This window comes from Balaenoptera physalus (genome assembly GCF_965194825.1).
Source record: "Balaenoptera physalus genome assembly, chromosome: 8".
Lineage (NCBI taxonomy): Eukaryota > Metazoa > Chordata > Mammalia > Artiodactyla > Balaenopteridae > Balaenoptera > Balaenoptera physalus.
In genome coordinates this window covers 118358466-118380146 of record NC_138887.1, presented here as the reverse complement: position 1 = coordinate 118380146, position 21681 = coordinate 118358466, and the positions used below count along the sequence as shown (strand labels likewise).

The 21681-nt window shown below is 45.4% G+C and overlaps 1 protein-coding gene across 1 annotated transcript; it reads right to left on the bottom strand.

Moving 5' to 3' along the window:
* Positions 1-823: 823 nt before the first annotated feature.
* On the bottom strand, positions 824-20513 carry LOC309665834 (GTPase IMAP family member 8-like). The gene is made up of 7 exons (XM_082472556.1): positions 16453-20513; positions 14173-14221; positions 12323-13181; positions 7428-7502; positions 3982-4138; positions 3413-3461; positions 824-1939 (listed from the first exon to the last, which is right to left on the bottom strand). The coding sequence occupies exons 1-7, from the start codon at positions 16456-16458 to the stop codon at positions 1053-1055; spliced, it is 2082 nt and encodes a 693-aa protein (XP_082328682.1). The 5' UTR covers positions 16459-20513; the 3' UTR covers positions 824-1052.
* Between the last annotated feature and the right edge of the window lie 1168 nt (positions 20514-21681).

Here is a 21681-nt window from a genome sequence, read left to right as displayed (position 1 = left end):
CTTCCATCTTGTCCACCGTGGCTTTTGCGCTGCAAGGGGACAGTTGAGTGGCTGCAATGGAGACCAGATAGTCGGCTAAGCCTAAAATACTACCCTTACAGTCTGGCCCTTGCCAAGCCCCGCTCTAAGAAATTCCAGTTCCTTAATTTCCCAGGCACTGACTCTGCACAGACCCCCTTCCTCTTCTTCCCCCTCACCCCCAGGCCCCTCTTCCTTTCTCCCTCAGCCTCTTCACGCCCCAGAGACCACCCCTGTCCCCCACCCCCACCGAAATGTCCTCATCTTTTTCTCTTGGGGGGGTGCCTTTTTTTTTTTTTTCACAACCAACAAGGAAGTCTGTGAATAAAATAAGGAATTCCACTACCAACTTTTAATATAACATGTTTCTCTCCTCAACAGCAAGACTGTAAAAAGTAGGTCACAGAGGTGAGATGCTCACACAGCATGACGGTCTACTCACTTTCCTTCCTGCAAGCTCCCTAATATTTCATGACTGTATCCAGTTCGGTTTTTTTTTTAAATTAATTTAATTTAATTTAATTTATTTATTTATGGCTGTGTTGGGTCTTCGTTTCTGTGCGAGGGCTTTCTCTAATTGCGGCAAGTGGGGGCCACTCTTCATCGTGGTGCGCGGGCCTCTCACTGTCGCGGCCTCTCTCGTTGCGAAACACAGGCTCCAGACGCGCAGGCTCAGTAGTTGTGGCTCACGGGCCCAGCTGCTCCGCGGCATGTGGGATCCTCCCGCACCAGGGCTCGAACCCGCGTCCCCTGCATTAGCAGGCAGATTCTCAACCACTGCGCCACCAGGGAAGCCCTCCAGTTAGTTTATTATTTGCTTTCACCATTTTTAACAAGACAAAAAGGGGATTTTTTTCTCCTTTGGATTTTATTTACCTAAAATGCAGCTGAAGAAAACGGATGGTCTGTCTGATGCAAGGAAGGGAAATGGAAAGTGAAATTACATGAAAAGCAAATAAAGTTCCTTATCAACATAGACAAAGATACTGACTCTGAAAAAATGGAGGCTGATGGCAGGTATCATCTGAAAATTCTCAGCATTCGTGAGTACTACACAAGCTAATTAAAATGGCAAGAAAAATCAAAAAGCATATAACAAGAACAGCAAATATTCCGATGTGAGAAATGATCCAGTTTTTGACTCGGAGGAGCGCCTTGAAGGCACGGTTTCTCTGGGCCTCTTGCAGGTCTTGCTTTTGCTTTGCAACATGCGACCGCACCTTGGCCAGGTAGCGCACGTGACCTTCTCCGTGGGGGTCGCCCCCGCCCTGCTGGAGCCGCTGTGCATCAAAGAAGAGGTCGTTGCTGAGGTAGGCGCCCTGGTGCTCCCTCTCCAGCCCCTCGACCACGGCCATCAGCCCGGCCAGCTGCTCCCCCCGCTCGTCGCCGGACGCCCGGTTGTTGAAGGCGCAGTACCTCTGCCCGCACTCCCGGACCAGGCCCCTCAGCCTCAGGTTGTCTGTGTTGGCTACGTAGTCATGCAAGGATCCGTCCGCTAGGTCCTCCTTGTGGGTGAACAGGATGACCATGTGTCTCAGGGCTCTCGCCCCGAAGACCTCCTTCACCCTGGTCACGGCCACCACGTCCTGCTCTGTGAAGCGGCCCAGCTGGGTCACCAGCAGCAGCACGTGAGGCCCCGGGGCCGAGAGCAGGTAGCAGTCCCCGATGTTCTCGTACGCCTCCTGGTCCGGGGCCCTCGCCTCAAAGATGGGGGGCGTGTCCACCACCAGGATGCTCCTCCCGTTCCACGTGCCCGTGGCCGCCTGACACTTCCTGGTCACCGACTGCGCCCCCAGCCTGGACTCAAACGCTGGCTGGCCGAGGATGCTGTTCCCGGTGGCGCTTTTCCCGCCGCCTGTTTTGCCCGCCAGGATGATCCTCAGTGAGGACGAGGCTGCAGACCGCGTGTGTTCTGTTCCGCCTGATAAAAAAAAAAAGAGTTTTCCGTGTTTTACTAGGTCAGTGATTTTAAAAAATTTTTATTTTATCTTGGAGTTTAGTTGATTAACAATGTGTTAGCTTCAGGTGTTCAGCAAAACGATTACGTTGTACATATACATGTATCTATTCTTTTTCAAACTCTTTTCTCGTTTAGGTCGTTTCAGAATATTGAGCAGAGTTCCCTGTGCTATACAGTAGGTCCTTGTAGGTAAAGTTAGTGATTCTTAAGATTTTTAGGTCACGGACCTTTCATGGTATCTCATGAAAGCTATGGACCTCTCTCCCTGCCAAATAGTTATATTTAAATACATACAAATGTTTGCATACAACTTTAGGAGACTCTTGAATGGCAGGAAGCCCACACTGGGAGCCCGAACTTGCACCCATAGCCAAGAGTAAGAACTGCTACACTATCACGGATGCTCCGAGGACTTCATCAGGACCAGGGAAAACACAGCTTTTCAGAAAGAAAAGTGGTCCCTGTGCTTTTCCAGGGATGGTGCTTAGGCCAGTTTCATGCTAAATAAATGTGAGATTAGACAGAGGGGGAGGATGAGAAGTCACAAATGAGAAACTATTATCACCTCTTCTCCACCCACCAATTCCCAGGCACACAGACTGCTAATCACATTCATCTGAACCTTGGGGGCAAAGGAAGTCTCAGATGTCAGAGCTCCAGTGACCTCCCACTGAGGATCAGCTGAAGGTCCCTGAGTGTCTGCTTTTTGGGTGGGGAGTCGGAAGTGAGCCTACAGAAGGCTTGTCGTTAAAGTCAAGGACGGAGTCTGACAGATGACCCTGGATCGGTGGCTGAAGAAGAGATGATAAGACCATTAGAAATACATGTGTTGGAAAGATCACCGATTTGGCTGATAGAATTATGGGAAATTATAACAAAACTGGTGTTGTCGAGGGTGACGCTGCATCAAGAGCTAAAATCTTCAAGGGATGAAGAGAGTGAGAATCCAAGGATTTCTGGAGTTCTTATGAGCTCAAATGAATTAAGTTCATTTTAGGCTCCTAGAATCTGTTATTGTTATTCCTTTTACTCTGTGTTGGTTCTTCCTTTTCTTAAGTATTCTGGATTTTTTTTTTTTTTTTTGCAAACATGATTACTAAATCTCTATGGGGAACTTTTCCTCTTTTCAGTTGAGTGCAGGCAGGGAAGGATATCATTTTCACAATTCGTTTCCAAGTCCCCTGACTTCTGACTTGAAGTTTCATTTCCTCATTTCCCATACATCACGGCACAGGGGAGAGCTTCACACTCGGGTGTGTGTGGGTGTGATGATGGTAGGGAAGATAAAGAACATGATAGCTGCCTTTTTCTTCTGCAGTTGAAAATAACTGGGTTTCTTTTCTGTCACTGTGTTTGAGGTGAGGGAGAGGAGGAGAGAAAACAGTGACTCTTCCCTGATGCCTAGAGCTCTTGAGAATTTGGAGGCTTTCTTACCTTCAGCCATAGTCCCGTATCTGCTCCTCTGAAGCCCTTCCATTCTCTTCTGGAATAAAAAAAGGAAAGGAATAAAAAGCAAGTGTCCATATGGGACTTGGTAAGGCCTAAGAACACCTCCAATTCAGACAGCCGAGAATAATTATCCTTAGATGAGCTGTTTCCATTGCTAATTTTCTAACTTCTATTTTACTTTCCAATATCCATTTATAACCTTAGGCAACCCAGGTGATGCTAGGTTATGTTAACACAATGAACCCTTGCTTTTTCCTCATCCTATAGGAAAGCATGAAATGTTTGAAAACAAATCAGTTGATTATCTCCCCTCTACTTGAAAAGGCATGAAATAAAGAAAGTCTTCTCTTATTGAATGAGAAGCAGGACTTTAAAAATTGTTTTATTGTTACTATTATTATTGGAATCAAAGTAAGCAAACTTCCTAGACTAGAGAATAAAAATTGCCTTGCTGTAAATGACATTGGTTTGTTTGAAGTACTGGCCATTTCCAGTCCCAGAAACTCTTTGTATCAGATGGATATCCCAGTAGCAAAGAGCAAAGTACAATGTACCTTCCAATGGGAGTGTGGAATTGGGGGATCCACGGCTCCTTTGAGGATGGACATGAGAGGATGAAGGGAAAGAGGGCGGAGCACGGCCACCATCCTCCCTCCCCTCTGAGCAGCTGGTGGAGAGAAGCTGGTGCCATGACTGAGGGACAGAGTCAACATTCAGGACAAATTCAAGATAAGTTCATTTCCTGCTCAGTTTTAAACCAAGTGTCTTTCTTTGTGGGTCTCCCAATAACCACTTAAAAAAAATTCCGGTAGATATAACCAGAAACTGGCTAAACTATGGGGATAAATGTTTCATTCAGATGAGGCATAATATCGTGTCATTCTTCTTGGTGCTAGAAAAGGTAAGCATGCATTAGAAAAGGCAAGCATGCAATATGCCACTATAATTAAGATGATCTCTGAGACTGTATTTTATTTATTCAGTTTTAAAGATTATGCAGTTATGAAACAAACATTTTAAGGGGAGAAATACACAGAGTAATGAAACAAATGCCCACTATTTGCAATGAACAGATCTAAGTATTTTGGCATTTTTACTGCTGCTGTTCGGTTTGATTGAAAAGGTTAAAACATTACGCATATAGTTCCATTTATTTATTTTTTGACTCCCCCCAACCCGTCTCATTCTCCCTCTTCCCTTCAGAGGCAACCAATGTTCTGAGATACACATGTATGTACAGGTAATATATAGTACTTTTTGGTATTTTAATCTTTTATGTCAGTGACATTATTTATGTAGCACTTTATCCAACTCTTTATTAACAAACATTTGGTGTGCCAAAATACGTGCTTGCTACTACAAACAATGCTGCAGGAGAATCCCCCCCCACGTCTCCTTGTGCACATGGACGATTCCTCTGGGATACATAGTTTCCGCCTGACAAGACACTGCCAAATATGACTCCAGGAAGCTGGTGCTGAGTCATACTGGCAGCAGCCATGGGTGAGAAGCCCCCAAATCTTCACTTACGCTTGGTGATGTTAGATCTTTAATGTCTGGTCACCCTGCTGGGCACATATTAGGATGTCTTTAATTGGTTTAAAGGTGCATTGTATTGATTAACATTGAATTCAAAACGGTTTTCATAGTTTATTTGCTATTCAGGTTGATTCTGTTCTTTCTACCTTTTTCACATTTTTCTATTCACTCAGTAGGGAAGAATAGAAATGGCCGTCACTAGGGAAACCATCCCTTGTCACATTATCAGAATTTATTAAGGCAACTTCCTTCCTTCCTTTCCTTTTCCTTCTGCACCACTTTCTTTTCCTTAAGCCCAGAGAAGAGCATTTTCCTCACCACATTCTCCCACATGCTCTGGTCCTTGCCTCTGGTAAATAATACTCCAACTTTTGCTAAAACTGCTCAAATTCTCTGACATCTTTTCTACTTCAGATGACAGTTTCTGTATATTGGAATCAATATATCGATGTGGTAAAGACGATGACGACAGTGGTGACAATGTTGATGGTGAACTTCACCATGGTGATAATCCTCTGTGCAGCCATTTGTAATGTTCAAGTTTCTTTCATGTCCATTCTTTTAATTGTTCTCCTAAATTCCCTATGATGTGATCAAAATAGGTATTAAAGTTTCTATTAAAATATTAGGAAACTGAGCCTCAACTGACCTGCCCACGATCACACAACTGCCATGGAGCTAAGACCAAAAAATGGCTCATTTTGCCTGTGTATTCTCCTAGATTTATCAGGGTGGAAAAGTGATTATAAAGTCAATGAACCTCTTGGAACACCATATACCATGCTGCCATCCATGTCAGGACATAAACTGAGGCAGACAGGCTGGAAGCTTACCCTAAAATTAACAAAGAGAACTGTATTGCAAAATCTTGAGTGCACATTTTCAAAAAAAAAAAAAAAAAAAAAGATTATTCAAAGATAAAATCGCAGGGGGCAGAAGTTGCTCGGAATGGAAGTATTTCAGTTTAAAGCAATCTGCTGTGTTCCCATGACTTGATGATCAGTGTGACCCAAACGGAGCTCTGTGGCTGTCACAAAAGCCAATCAAAGTTCAGGTTACATTAGCAGAGGCGCGCACGGTCCTCCTGAACTGTCTTCTGAGTGGGTCAGGCTGCCGGGGGAGACACGTCCCACCGAGGAGTAGATTGTTTTGGACAGATATTAACAAATAACAAAGTGTGCAGAGGCTAGTCAGAAAGGATATTGATGGAGATGCTAAAATGAGTCCTAGAATATTAAAAGGACAGAATCAAGCCTAGGAAAAGATCGGGAAGCATCCTAAACCGGAAGGAATGAGACACGTGTCAATCACATAGTAGACAGAAGTGGGAGAATCAGGAGTGGAGGCAGATTTCTTCTCCACAAGGAAAACCCTTCTAATCTTCCCCCAGGCGCGATCAGGAATCATGAGAGAGTCGCGGGCAGTATGCGAGCAGAGATTATAAGAGTATCTGGCAGGAACAGCAGGAGGATCTAGCTTAGGTAGGAGGTTGGACAAATGAGCCTAATGTACCTCCTGATTTTTACATTATACGAACCTGATTTTATCTTGACGGTACCTTACTTTATCAAACCCTTGGAAAGCAGGCTCTCTCACGCTGTTTTAGGAAAGATAAAAATATTTTCTGTCTGCCTTATTCATATTCTCCTTCGCCCATCTGCCCCCTCCCTCTGTTTCTTCCTGGTATCACTTGTTTCAGAGTTTAGCATTGTGATTTCATCACGCGGCTCTCACAGCAGGTTTAGCAGACAAAGGGTTGGTTCCTGCACACACTGGAATCTGTCTGCCATAGGGTCGAGTTCGACATCGTGTCGTAGGAAAAGTGTGGGGTATTTGGGGGCGAATGGGCTGGTTTTCAGAAGACCAATAGAACAATTTCACTGAGAGGTTTCCTTTGGAGCACGTGGCTCAGTGAGGGTGGGAACATAATGATACCGTACTTGTCCTGTGGAGCCCTAGGAATAGATTCCCGGTACCCAGGCCTCTCGGGGGCATGGTGCTTGTCAGGGATGGGGGTGTGGCTGGTACGGGGGAAGTTAAGAGCTAAAACTGAGACGTACGCCCCTCCTAGTTGGGGCACCTGGTGAGTTTCAGTTTTCTCATCTGTCAAATGGGATGAGAGTCTTAGTGAAGCTTTATGAAACCCCGTGAAGCTTATGAAAGTCAGAAGAGCTAAGAAGTTGGCAACTAGACGGAAAAGGCCTCCGCGCTGTGGAAAGCGATGGGCCGTGAACGCGGGGTGAGCGGTTCCCGAAGCCGCTTCCCTCCCACTAGGAATCCGCGGTTGCCCATAACGCTCACCACCGGCGCCCCGTTTCACTGATGGGAGAGCCCAGAAGTCTGGTAACCGGTGTCAGATCCCACGAGAAATCAGTAGCCCTAACTCAACCGCGGGCTCCCGGACCCCCCCGACCCCGGGCCTCCACCCAGGACGCTGGGACCCCCGCCGGGTTCCCCTTACCAGGCGCGGCGCGGCGCTGCGGCCTGGGTGCCGGCGGGTCGGCGCGAGCGCGCGGCCGAAGGTTCCAGGGCACGGCTGCAGGGCAAGAAGGAAAATGGGGCTAACGGAGTGCGCCCCCTGTCCCCGCAGCTGGGGACACCCCCTCCGGATGGGGCGAACCTGCTGCCGCGGAAACCGGAGAGCAGCGAGCTCGGAGCGTGCTGCCCCCCTAATGGGATGCTTCCTGTCGGAGCCCGCGGGCGCCCCGCCCCCTGCCGCTTCCTCTTTAAGACGTGTGGAAAGAAGTGATGTTTGGAGCGTGAAAGAGAAGAACACGGGCCCCAATCCCCCCTGTTCCCCCGTTGCTAAAGGGCCCCGTTGCCTCCGCGGGCGTGCGCTGCTCTCCGTCCGGCCACCATTCCCGGAAGATCAACGTTTCATCTCTCTTGTTGAGTCCCAGTACCTCTCACTCTAACGCAGACCCCGCTGATCTGAGTCTCCCTGTGAAAGCACCTACAAAGAGACCTACTGAGAAAATTAGTTATTTTCTTTGGCGCAAGAAAGAATCACTGGCTTTTCAGGAAGGAGGACTTCTCTACCTTCGTGAAAAGCTGGAGCCCAGATGTGGAACAGGTTAGAATGGAGCCTTCGTCCTTTCCAGAAACTCCCCAGGGCTGGGAGTCAGAGAGTGACTACCCTTGTCTTGTGTTTCTTGGGGTTGGGTGTCTCTTCTTGGGGGTGTGTGTGTGATTTTTGAGGAGTGGTAAGCAGTTCTCTTCAGCGTATCCATGAGCTATTTCGCTAGCATGTGGAAGAATAGATCTTAGGTGTTTTCAGATGTAGTAAATCAGGGGATATACACGATTTAACACTATTTCCAAAGTAAACAGGAGTGCCTAAAATTAGTGGTATAAAGAGTGAAAGGAAATATAAAATAAACAAGAATTGGGCCAAGAATGAGATTGAATGTAAGGTATAAAAATAATTGACGCCAAATAATAATTAAAACAAAACACTACATCATTTTGGAAGATAACTACTTTAAAAATAAAAAAGAAGTAAAAGACAAATTTAGAAAAAATCTCAAAATATTTTACTGCTGGAATAAACAAGCGCAAATGCAGTTGTATCAGAAAAGGCAAACATTGCCACTATCAGATGAAGGCTCCCAGGGCAGAAAAAAAGAGTCTTGGGTCATAGTCTAGCCCTGGCTTCCCCAAGGAGTTATAGGAATTCCTCTTCTAGGGAATTCAATCCATAGGGTATTCTCTGGAAGGAGTAGTGGCATCTGCCCAGCCAGATGATGAATATTGAATATTTTACAAGAATTGAATATTGTACAAGACTGAATATTGTACAAGACTATGTAAGAGGGTATGCATTGTTTGAAATCTTCTGCTTGAAAAACTCATCATGGGGGCTTCCCTGGTGGCGCAGTGGTTAAGAATCCGCCTGCCAATGCAGGGGAGATGGGTTCGAGCCCTGGGTCAGGAAGATCCCACATGCCGTGGAACAACTAAGCCTGTGTGCCACAACTACTGAGCCTGCGCTCTAGAGCCCGCGTGCCACAACTACTGAAGACCGCGTGCCTAGAGCCCATGCTCTGCAACAAGAGAAGCCACTGCAATGAGAAGCCCGCACACTGCAACAAAGAGTAGCCCCCTCTCACCACAACTAGAGAAAGCCCGCGCACAGCAACGAAGACCCAATGCAGCCAAAATTATAAATAAATAAATTCTAAAAAAAAAGAAAAAGAAAAACTCATCATGGCCAAAAACAACTCTCAGAAGTAAGTCAAATATGAACCTCTTTAGATAAAATGACAGCTGATCCAGGCAGCAGGGCATAGAAATATAAAAGAAACTTCATCAGCACACGATCAACGAATTTTTATTCTTGAAGAGATAAAAGAAAAGGTGAGGAAAAAAGAAAGAAAATGAGAGGACATGTAAGTAGTCGATATATATATATATATATATATATTCACTCTAATAGACAGTTTTTGAGAAGTTATAGTATTTTGACCCTGTGTCTGGTTCAGGAAACTCTTCCTATAGGACAGTAAGGAAAAATAAGTTCCAGTTCTGATTTGCCACGTTTTGCCCTTAGAAAATCACTTGACTCTCAGTACATTACTTTCCTCTTCAAATAGAAGGCTGTTAATGATAATTACCCTTCATACCTCATGAGGTATTTTTCATCATAAAATATTAAGGCAATAAATTGTTATTATATTATAGTGTTCTCTCTACAGCTTCTGTTTTCTATTTTATGATCAGTCTTGTATTATTTTGCTTTATGATCTATCTTGTATTACATGTGTAACATTAAATTGTATACATTTAAAACTTTTTTGGCTGCCTGCGCATCATGCAGGATCTTCGTTCCCGACCAGGGATGGAACCCGTGCCCTCTGCAGTGGAAGCGTGGAGTCTTAACCACTGGACCGCCAGGGAAGTCCCTAAATTACATTTAAAAAACTAAAAATTGTGTCTTCCATTTACTTATGAGTCATTTTGCATAGTTCTAAATCTAAGGATTAGAAACTAGCAATATTTTAGAGAACAAATACAACTTTGTAAATATATTTGATGACTAATCATGCCGACCTTATATTACCACTAGCTCCCAACTCTATACATAGAATAATGTGGAGTAGTTATTATGATGAATAATAAATGCGGAGTATTTATGAGTGTGAAATTTATGTATTTATGAGGATTATTATTATGAAAAGATTCTTCTTAGACTTTTTGTTTCTGTACTATATTCTTATGGAATTTAACCTACAAAGTGCTTTCACTCATGTTATTTCATCATACATGAAAGCTATAAGGATTAATATTAATATATACATCTCAAGAAAAGCTGAATCCCCTTGTGCTCAAGGTCCTGGAGCAAGTTCACAGGGGACCGGCTTTGTCACACAAGCCCTCTGCACATCTCCTGCTCTTTCCACTGTCCCCCACAATGGTCCTGGTGATGCCCCAAACAGGGTGTTTTACCCACGGATGTCAAGCCTTCCTCTGATCCTACACATTTCTATATGCTACAGTCTGCATGAGAATTTTACAATCCTAACACTCATATTTATTTTAAAAATCACATTTCCATTTACAAACAAGACAGAAATAATAAGCAATGACAGAAATTGGAGGGCATATGTGGACACCCTTATGTGAGAAAACGAAAAATGAAAGAACAAGCAGGTTACAATCAACCCCATGGTAAGCGAAGTCTTTGGCTTACAACGCATGCTCATAGGCACGTGGCCCTGGATGGGCAAGCTGCGGACACAGGCGGTCCCCCCTACGTCGGCCTCTTCCTGGGGCCCTCAGGGTGTGGAAAGAGTCCCTCCATAGCTGAGACTTCCTGCATGGGCCCAGCACGACGCTGAAGACAGGAATTGATAATGGACTTTTTTCCAGCCAGGCTTCACAGAGCCCAACTCCCTGACCCACTACTATGGCCCTCAGGTACCCCCCCACCCAACTGCAGGCCACTCTAAGCCATAGCCATCCTGAGTCTCTGCAGGCCCTCAACCCGAGGTGGCATCGAAGTGCATGCGCATAGGCCCCTTCTCCACGTGGAGCTGGGATGGCCCTAGGACGCCTGCGCACAACCTCCCGGCCCTTAGCACCCCTGAGCCCTGGTAGTATTGGGATATCTGCCTCCTCCTGCATCCACACCTCCTAACTAGCACGTGGCTGATAGAAAGACTTCCTTCAAAGTGTTCTGTCACATTCAGAAATATAGAAATAAACAGATCCTAGCGTTTGCTTACACAAGGTAAGGATGGCATTCACTGACTTCTGTGGGTTGACCCATCCCCTGTAAAAACCCCACGGTACAGCCAAACCTAACCTCTGGTGCTCTGTGGCTCTCTGCCGATGACCCTGCCACCCCTCTCTTCTCCATTTTGAGACAGGCGCTTTATTATTATTATTATTGTTTAAAAATCCAGATAGATAACTACATTGAAGACATTGCATGTTATTTTCCCCAAATCTTACTTCATTTTGGACAAACTTGAACCATAATACATGCTAGAAAGTTGGAAACTGTGTTATTTTCAGCGTAGTTACATTTAACTTCTTGGTACTAAGCTATCGTACTGGTAAATTAACCGATGTACCAGAAGTAAACATTGATATGTATGACTGTGACATCTCTTTCCTTGATGATAATAAAAATTTACAAGGATCACTAAAGGGAGCTATCTACCCATAAGAACTAGAAAATATCAGGAAGAGAGAGTGCAGGCTATGCTCTGAATGTTTGTGTCCCCCTCCCCAGCATTTACGTGTGGAAAACCTAATCTGGAGAGGATGGTATTAGGAGATGGGGTCATCGGGAGGTTATGAGGTCATGAGGGTAGATTCCTCATGATTGGGATTAGTGCCCTTGCCAAAGTGCCCCTTCCATCAAGGTGAGGACACAGCCAGAAGTTGGCAGTCTGCAATCTCAGAGAGGGCTCTCCCCCAAACCGGACCATGATTTTGGACTTCCAGCCTCCAGAAGTGTGAGGAATAAATGTCTGTTGTCTCTAAGCCACCCAGTCTGTGTTTGTTGTTGTTGTTGTTTTCTAATAGCAGTCCAAAGGGAGGAAGTCAGTGTCTAAACAAACAAACAAACAAACAAACACAAGCTCAAAATAAAAATAGCTGTTTTCCCTTTGCTATGAATCCATTTTCTACTAAAAATCACCAGTCATTCCATTATTTTTCAAGAGAGGACCAAAACATCAAGCTAACTAACACGTTTTAAGGATGTTTTAAAATTGTACAACTTTATTTTAAAACTGTTTACTGGAGGAAACATGAAACTCTTGAAAACTCTGATTCCTTTGAAATCCCCCTTCAGACCCAAGTGTTCAGTTCCTTTCTTGCCAGGTTACCTGCAAGACTGAATATCACCCTGTTACGGCCTCTGGCCGGTGCCTGTAGAGCACGCAGAGCAGGACCAGGGCGCCCAGCAGGGTGCACACGCCCAGCTTACACCAGGTCCCCGGCGCCTTGGGCCACCGCCACAGCCAGGCCAGCGGCCAGCGCTCCCGCCGCCTCTGCGCGCAGACGGCCACTCGCTCCGCCACCCTGCGCAGCCTCTCCGCGGGGTCCGCGCCGCCCAGGGCCTGCGCCAGGCTGTACACGTCGTTGGTGTAGGCGGCGCCGCCGTGGTCCCTCACCAGCTCCTCCACCAGCCCCATCAGCGCCATCACCTGCGCCTCTCGCTTCCCGCTGGCGGCTCGGTTGTCGAAGGCGCAGAATCGGTCCCCGCACTCGGCCACCAGCTCCCTGAGCGCGCGGTTCCCGGTGTCGCGCACGTAATGCTGCAGCGAGCCCCCGGCCAGGTCCTCCTCGCGGGTGAAGACCACGATGGTGCGCGTCACGATGCCGTCCCCGAACAGCGCCTTCACCCCCCTCCAGGCCTGCTGGTCCTGGGCCGTGAAGCGGCCCAGCTGGGTCACCAGGAGCAGGGCGTGGGGCCCCGGCGCCGAGAGCAGGTAGCAGCGGCCTCTCTCCGTGCAGCCCGGGTCTGTCTGGGAGACTTCGGAGCTGAACAGGTCCGGGGTGTCAATGATTTCCACCACCCACTTGGCCCACCTGCAGCTGCCCGCGGCGCAGGTCCGGGTCACCGACGTCGCCCCGAGCCTGGAGAGGAAGCGCTTCTGGCCCAGGATGCTGTTTCCCGTGGCGCTCTTCCCAGTCCCTGACCTCCCAGCCAGGAGGAGCCGCAGCCTGGGCTCCTGCAGGGCAGACTCGTCGGCTTCTGCACCTGTGAGCACCAATGATGTGTAAGCTCCCGAACCTGAAAGCACCTATCCTGGTGCCCGGGTCCCCTGGACGCCTTTGGACAAAGGAGAACAGAGTGCTTCGACTTTTGCTTGTCGGACCAAACCTTTACTGAGTGCCCTGGTCGGAGATTTGTGAGCTCCGGGGGGATCTCTACCCGTCTATTTCTTCCCTCTTTGACGTCACCCGTGCACCTGTAGGTGCTCCAGCACCTGGTGAACGTTTCTGTAGAGGACACCCCTGTATAACACAGGCCATTACTTCGTGTGACATGACCTGTCATGCACACTGCGCAGAGCTGCTCCCTACTTGACAGCTTCAGTGGCCTCTGCCATACATTCCCAGATACGCTGCCACTGAAGAAAGGCAGGAGGGGCAGTGGGCCTGGCCATGAGGGCTGCCTGGTGTCCCACACCCTGGGTGTGAATCACAGCCCAACCCCTGCCAGCCTTGTAACCCTGGGAAGCTGCTTAACCTAAGTGCTAAACCTCTTCTGCACAAATGGGATCAATAATGTAGTGCTGTCCTCATAGGGCTGCTGGGAGGATAAGATGAGACCATCTCTTCTTCCTTCCCTCTGGCCCTCCTCTTCCTCTCCTCCCTCTTAGACCTGCTGCCTAGTAAGATACCTGGTTAACCCTCCACCCTTGCTCCCTAACACCTTCTACCTGGTGGGTCATGTTCCCTCTAGTGTACAGTTGGATTCCCTCTACATCCCCTTCTGTGGAGATCAGAGGAGGTTTATTCATTTTACCTTGGGGACGGAGGTGCAGGTTAGTCAAAGAACTCAGTATCTCACAGCAGGCCAGGGGCAGAGATCTAGGTCAAATGGCAGCCCCAGGGCTCTTGCTGTTTCATCCCAGCATCGAGAAACCTCTGGGGCTTCTCCCTGTTCAGTGTTGAGATAGCCCGTCCCCCTTACTACCCGGAGCTCACACCTGGGGGCAAACACGCGTTAGGAGGCGTGTTCTTACCATAGGCGTTTTCTTCATCTCTTGCTGTCTTCTGTCCTCTCATGATTCCCTGAAAGTGTCCCCAACACAATTTATTTAGTCTTTCATTCGTTCACTCATTCATTCATTCATTCATTCATAGGTAAAACTACCTACTATGTGTCAGGCAAAGTCCAAAATGCTGGTGACACCACAGTTAAAATGTCATAGTTCCTGCCCTCTCCGAGCATCAGAATTTAGGGAAGACAGTGGAAGAGCCTGGTCTGGGGTTGGGACGATACTGTGAGAACACTTGGTGAGCTTGTGCTGTCTTTTCAGGGCCTCGAAATGCACAGAGCAGAGGGGAGATGACAACACCTATTCTATGACAATGAGTAAGCTTCTGATGTTCATTTTCCCAGGTAATTCTATGTCACTGACGTAGGTTGTAGAAAATAAGTTTTACCTGGAGATTCAGCAGCTGGGGGTGGGGTGGGGGGCTTTGGAAAACCCTGAGAACAAGAAAGTTTGCTCACTGACTTAAGACCTATCTTAGGGTTGTTGGCCTGGGAAACAAACAAGAAGAAAATTGGAATTTTGGTTTTGGAAATCGGAAAACAGACGTTATTTCCCAAACTGGTCTGGAGAGCTCCTGCTCTCAGAGAACCACATGACTTGGCTCGTCCTAATATGTCTACATATGGTGAGCCTGGGATGCTCCCCCCCAGCTCTTTATGTTCTTGCCTCAAACCTGAGGCTTCTCAAGGTAAAGTGATCTTACCCACTCAAACATTATTTAATACAATTAAACATTCTGTGGTCAAGTTTGCCTGATCACACGAGCGCCTGAACACGAGAGCACAGTCTCTCCTCCGTCTACTCCAGCCTCATTTCCACCTAATCCCCTCCCCAGGCAGCCCCTCCACAGACAGCAGATTTCAGGGCCTTTGCCAACCCACCTCGTGCGTTCATTCCTAGGACCATTCATCCCACCACACATTTCTGCCTCAGTCCTGTCCTGTGCTTCAACGTCCATTTCAAATTCTACCTCTTCATGTCGCCCACCTGGTTCCTACAAGTAACTGTGTTCTCCCCCTACTGGCACCAACAACGAAGCAAAAGCAAAGGGAGAGGTTGGCTGAATAACCTGTCTCTGGCCAAAGGACTCAGATGGCAGGTTTGCCTAGAACTCAAACCAAAGCTGTCAGTGTTTCTGCAGTAACTCTCCTGCCGCTGCCCCCGGTTACACCCCGCCCAAAGCTTTCTGTAAAGTTTACCCCAGAGGTAAATCACATAATGTGATTCGTTATTTTGTGTCTAGAAATCAACAAACTCCCATAATTGACACCAGAGCAGAAATGAAGAAAGAGCCACAAGGTTCAGAGCCAAGAAGAAGAATTTAGCTAAAGCAAGATGTCCTTGTCAAAGCTGGAAATGAGGAAGTGAGTTACAGGGAATCCACAGAACTCTCGAGTAGGTGACTGGACTTTACATATAGTTTCAAATGGGGGTTAAAATCATTTAAAATAATTTTCAGGAAGGAGGTGAGCTCCCACTGAAATCTGGGATGACAAATGGTTCTTAGTTATTGAACTACGTAAAACATGTAGAGTCCTGTATTCGGAATACTCTGAAAATTCAAAGTTCATGTAGTTCAGTGCCTCTCAGACTTGCTGTTTTTCAGAATTACTTGAGTGTTCTTTAAAAATGTCCATTCTGGGGGGACCATGCTCAGAAATTCTGATTTATGAACCTGATGTATCTGATGTAATCAGTCCACAAATCAGAGTTTGGAAATGAGCTATTTATTCAGACCCCTTCACTGTACAGATGATGAAATTGAGGTGTCCCTGCAGCTGGCGTGGGAGAGACCTGAATTAGGGAGCAGACATGTAAGGGGTCATGCAGGGAGAGGGGTTGAAGACCTAGTTCTGGACCTCTTAAATTCCTTGAGGGTCCCCTCCTGTGGACAGAGGGGAGAGGGAGAATCTGGGGGGTGAATTCTGATGGTATCCTGACTCACCACATTGTAACTTGCTCTGAAGTTAGACTGCTTTGGGGGCCACAGAAATATCTTCTGCCTGTGCTGAAAATGCCATTTGGGCAATGTTGAATGCCTTTTAAAATGTATTTTATTCCTAGATGTGGTTCCAGCACACACTTCTCTTACTGTATGGAGGGAGTGTGGAAGGAGACAGGAATGTGTGTCCTCCAGACTGGAGAAGAGGCTCATAAACCTTCTTTTGAACTTCCTCTACTGGAACCTTGTGACATTTTTACAGATCTGGACGCCCCATCTTAATGGCTCCGGCTCTTACTTACCCGCATGGTGCCTGCTGGAACCCAGGTGCTCAGACAGTAAATGCTCTCAGAGCCATGTTCCTTCTGCTTGGTCGCAGCTCCTGTCCCCTGCCGGGGCTCGCCCTTCCTGGTGACAGACTCTGACAGGTGATCTGAGAAAGCCCTGATCTCTGCTTTCCCTTCGGTTGTGAGTGCGGCAGGCTGTTTTCTCCCAGTGTGCACAGAGGAAGTCTCAGACCTTTGAGACTCAGAGCTCTGGAAAGCGCAGAGGGAGGGTTAGGTGGTGGTGACGACTTAAAGAGACAGGAATATTCATTGTGGGCTTAAAGCATTTCCCTTACAAAACCTCCCTCCTGTTGTGACTCAAGTGGTGTGTGTCTCCAGCAGGGCCCCTCGATACCAAATATCTTGTCATACCTGAGGAAGGGAAGGGTGTTGTAGGACCCCGAGGCCTGACTCTCCTTCTAGAACTGTTTAGTGATCTAATCTTCAATGACTTTTTACCCTGTAGCATTTTTTCCCCATATCAAATAAGTCCAGAGAGCCTCCTGCCCCAGAACAAAGAACATGGTAGCTTTTCTCAACAGCTGTCCATTGACTGGACACCCATGTGGCCAGTGCTCCTCTGGGGTCCAGTCTGTCAGAAAAATCCAGAAGCAGAGTTTTATCTGAGAAAGGAAGTCTCAGCTACTGAAGGACTTGAAGCTAGCCGGTATGTTGAGGATGGATACCTTTACACAATTCCTAAATTAGCCTTATGAGGAGGCTTAGTCTGGTCATCTGTGTTGGTATCAACAATTCTAGTTATTCTGTCTTCTCTCAAGAGGGCCGTGAGAGTGAGGTCAGCAAAAGAGCCAATGGTGTGGTGAACAGGCTACAAAAGGACTGGCCCTAGGACTGGTCAGGTCACCAAGCTAACTCAGACTTTCTGGAGTTGACTGTCCCTGTGTGTGGGAAGGAGGGCTGTCCTGAGCCCTGTTCTACTGACTGGGGCCTGCTTTTTCATCTCTTTCTTTCCAGCCCATTTTTTCGGGTAGGAAAGAGACCCAACTTCCACTATTTTCCATTCTTTATTTCAGGTACAGAATCTCTCGTGTGACTGACGCTCCCATTGTTTCCATTCAGCATCGTTGAAGCCAGGAGTCTCTCATTCTCCCACTAGATCAGCAGGGCCAGGACTAGTGTGAGGCAAGTTTGGTGTCCAGGGCACAAAGTTGAAGGAGGCACTCACTGCCAAGGTCTCTCAAGTGCCAACCCTACAGGTGAAGGGCCCTGGGAGTGAGGACTTCCTTAGGACTGAGGTGCATATGTCTCCTCACTGGCTGCACCCTAGTCCAGGCCACATAGACCAGTCTTGACTAAGTCTTTGACACCCAACATGTACCTTTCATGAAGATGCTTTCAGTGCCTCTTTGACATCTCCTTGCCATTCAGGGTTCTCATGCACGCATGTGGTGTCTTCCTTCAACCAGTTGTGACTCTCTGCCTGAGGATTTACCTGGTTACGAGAGGATGCTTGGCTAGTGCACGGAGCAGCCTGAAGTCATCAGAGAGCTAAGGTCCCCAGGAGCAGACCTCAATCTGTGACAGTGAGAAGTTAGGGGATAAATACCCCAGCTTCCTTGCTTATTAAATTGTGCACTGCCCACCAAGTGGGATAACTCTGAGGTATATTCTGGACCAACTGCTGTGGTCCCCGGCAGGACGGAGACCCAGTTGTCTGTGGTGGGAACCCCCTCACCATTGTCTACAGTGGTAACATGCTCATGACACAACCTGGGGCGGCTCCTTTCCCTTCCCTGTCTCACATTCCCACAGCCCTACTAGTGCTTTCTGGGATCGCCTTCCTACTCCAAAGTAACTGTCTGTCTCCATTTTCCTCTGAATTCTGATTAGCTTTTGGTTATTTGCCATTGTCTCTGGGCTTGGTCCCCTGTTATTCACCAATTTGCCATCGGTTTTGGAAACCTATCCAAGGCCAAGGCCCTGAGACTACTGGGTCTCAGAACCATCCAGGACTCCTGCTTCCTCTCCTCCCTATTTCCATTCTTCCTTCTTCTCCTTTCAGACTTGCATGTATATCGTTTTCTTCTCTATCCTTATAAATCCAGTAAAAATGACACAGAAGGAAAACATCCTTCCTGAACAGACCTTCAGAACAGAATAATAAGAAGTTCAAACCTTCTGGGATCATTCTTCATCCCTGATGTCTCCCTGCCTTTTCTAGATATGGCAAGAGCTCAACTATCAGCATCCCCAGGGCTACAAAGGAATAAGCACTATTCAAATATCATCTCAGGAGAGGAGATTATAGGGAAATACATCTTCAATCAAATATTGATTATCTGAAAGACATTGGCCCCACTATGCACCAGCATTTAGAAGGACTATTTTAGTGTCATGTAGATCCTACTTTCTTTTTTTTGTGGGAGAGAGAGAGGTTGTGGCCACCAAGGTTTACTTGTTAGAAGTACCAGTGAGGTAGGTGTCATCCAGGATTCAGTTTCATAGGACAAGCACCAGGGCAAGCTTCCTAGTTTGATAGCATAACATAAAAGGAGATGGAAGTTTATAAGCCAAATCGGAAGTTAAAATGTTGTCTGTTTCATACTCCAATGTTATGTACAATGGGACACTGGAGTGAAAGAAATAAAATAAAAGCTCTGAGTGAGAGAGATGCAAACGTTCTCACAAACCTAGACTTGTATGAGAACCTAGGATGAGTTTCAGTTAATAAAAGACCAAGATAAAGGACTTGGGGGTTTATTTGATGTAATACCAGCATGCCAGAAAACAGCAAATGAATGGGGAAAAACACTCAGATTAAATGTGTAGGATATGAAGAAAAAAGGACTGAGAATAGAACACCAAAGTCCTTATAATTCTGGAACCATCAAGGGGAAAGCAGTACAAATATTTGAAAGTGGAATGCTAGCTGAAAAGTGTGTTGTTATTAAAGACAAACTGCAGAAAGTCTGAAAAAGAAAAAGAATCCATTAGAATGGGGGACTTTTTTGCTTCTGGTTAAGTTGGAGAAAGGTTTAAAAGCCCTCAGCTTCCACACTGACAACAAAAATTGGACAGAAGGAAAATATACTTCTCTATGTCAAAGGATGGTGGAAGCAAGGAAGCACCGAGGAACTGAATTCTAGATATAAAAGAGCCCTTTATAGGTGAGGAGAGAGCTGGGGAGCCTTCTATACCTGCGGTAAGTACTTGGTCTGGATATAAATATTTGGAGGTGTTGGCTTGTCACAGACAGATTTTGCAGAGTGGAGGAGAAGTCAGAGGATCATTTGACAGCAGTGTGGGTTATCTAAATAGATTGGAATCTGTATGGTCCTAAAGGCAACGCTAAATTGTCTATCTGGAAAACTCCTCCCGTTCTCATCACGATATTTTTTCCTAAGAAAGCAACAATGGAGAAGGGTCAAGAAAATAATGAGAAATTATTCTATCCCATTAGGCCCTGCTAGTGAGGTAAAGCCATTTCAAATTAGAGCCTTACACCTTTCTCAGTTCAAATGTTGATTAGATAAAATGTTGCTTAGATAAGAGATTGTTATGTGTAGTATGAATCTGAAGTGGACTTAATTGATTTAATGGTGGCTCATCCTCATTTCAACTCAAGCTTTGGAGCCAATGATGTGATCAGTGTAATCACTAGACAGATAAATGAACTTGCACTATCCATAAAATAAACCAAACCCGGGGAAACCTAAGCTTTAGACTTCAATTTTATTGTCTGCAACATAAATTTATGTGACATATGAAGATTTAGGAAAATATGGCTTATAATCAAAAGATTGAACATTAGAAGCAGAACCACAGATGTCTCATTCATTGGAACTTAGGACTTTAAAATAGCTATCATAAAAGTGTTAAAGAATTTATAGAAAAATAGATATAACGGGTTAAGAGTTGAAGAATTTCATGAGAGAAATATACACTCAAAAGTATTAATTCTGGAACTAGAACATAAAATATCTGGAAAATAAAACCTTTATTGAATATGGGGATATATGTATATGTATAGCTGATCACTTTGTTATACAGCAGAAACTAACACAACATTGTAAAGCAATTATTGGATGGACCTCATAGCATATTGGACATTGAAGAAAGGATCTATGAACTTTAAGACAGGTCACGAAAAATTATTGAGACTAAAGCATAAAAGGAAAATAGAAAAAAGAAACAAACACAGCACTAATGATCAGTGGGATAGTATCAAGCAGTCTAATGTAATTAGAATCCAAGAAGAGAAGAGAAGACTGAACTGGAAGGGAAAAGTATTGAAGATATAATGACCAAAAATTCTTAAGTTTGATGAAAAACTTCAACTCATAAATCCAAAAATCTTCAGTTTATGTGGGAAATACAAAGAAAAGCAAAATCCAGGCACTTTATAGTCAAACTACTGAAAACCAAAAGAAAAAAAAGAGAGAGAGAGAGAGAGAGAATAATTTAAAATCAACAAGGGGAGGGAAAAATTCACATTACTCACAGGGGAACAACATAAGAATAATGGCTGCTTTCTTATCAGAAATAATGCAAACCAGAAAATATTGGAATATATTTAAAATGCTGAAGAAAAAGAAAAGATCGGCCCAGCAAAACTACCCTCCAAAAATGAAGCTTGAAAAAAGACATTTTAAGATAGAAAACCAGAGAGAATTTGTCCCACTAGGACTTGTGCTACAAGAAATGTTAAAGAAATTCTTTGAGCTGAAGGAGAATACCAGATAGAAACTTGGGTCAACAGGAAAGAATAAAGGTTTCTGGAAATTTTAAATATGTGGGAAATACGAGAAGACTACTATTTTGATTATTGCTTAGTTTCTTAAAAGTGAAATTGACTAAAGCAAAATAATAACTTATTGTGAGTTTCTAACATATGAAGAAGGAAAAAATGACAACAATATCACAAAGGTAAGGTAGGGGCTAGATGCAAGTACACTTTCATAAGATTCTTATATCTTCTTTGAAGTGGTCCACTCTTAATTCAAGGTAGAGAATATTACGTTACAGATAAATACTTTAGTTTCTAGAGCAACCACTAAAAAAAAAAAAAAAGGTCAAAAGAGGAGAGAAAATGAAATAATTTTGAAAAGTTCAACACACAAAAATGAAAAAAAGAGGAACAATGAAAATATGGGGTAAATAGAAAGCAGGAGCAAGACGGTAAATGTAGATGTAAATCCAACCATAGCTATAGCTATTTTAAAAGTAACTGATCTTTGACAAAGG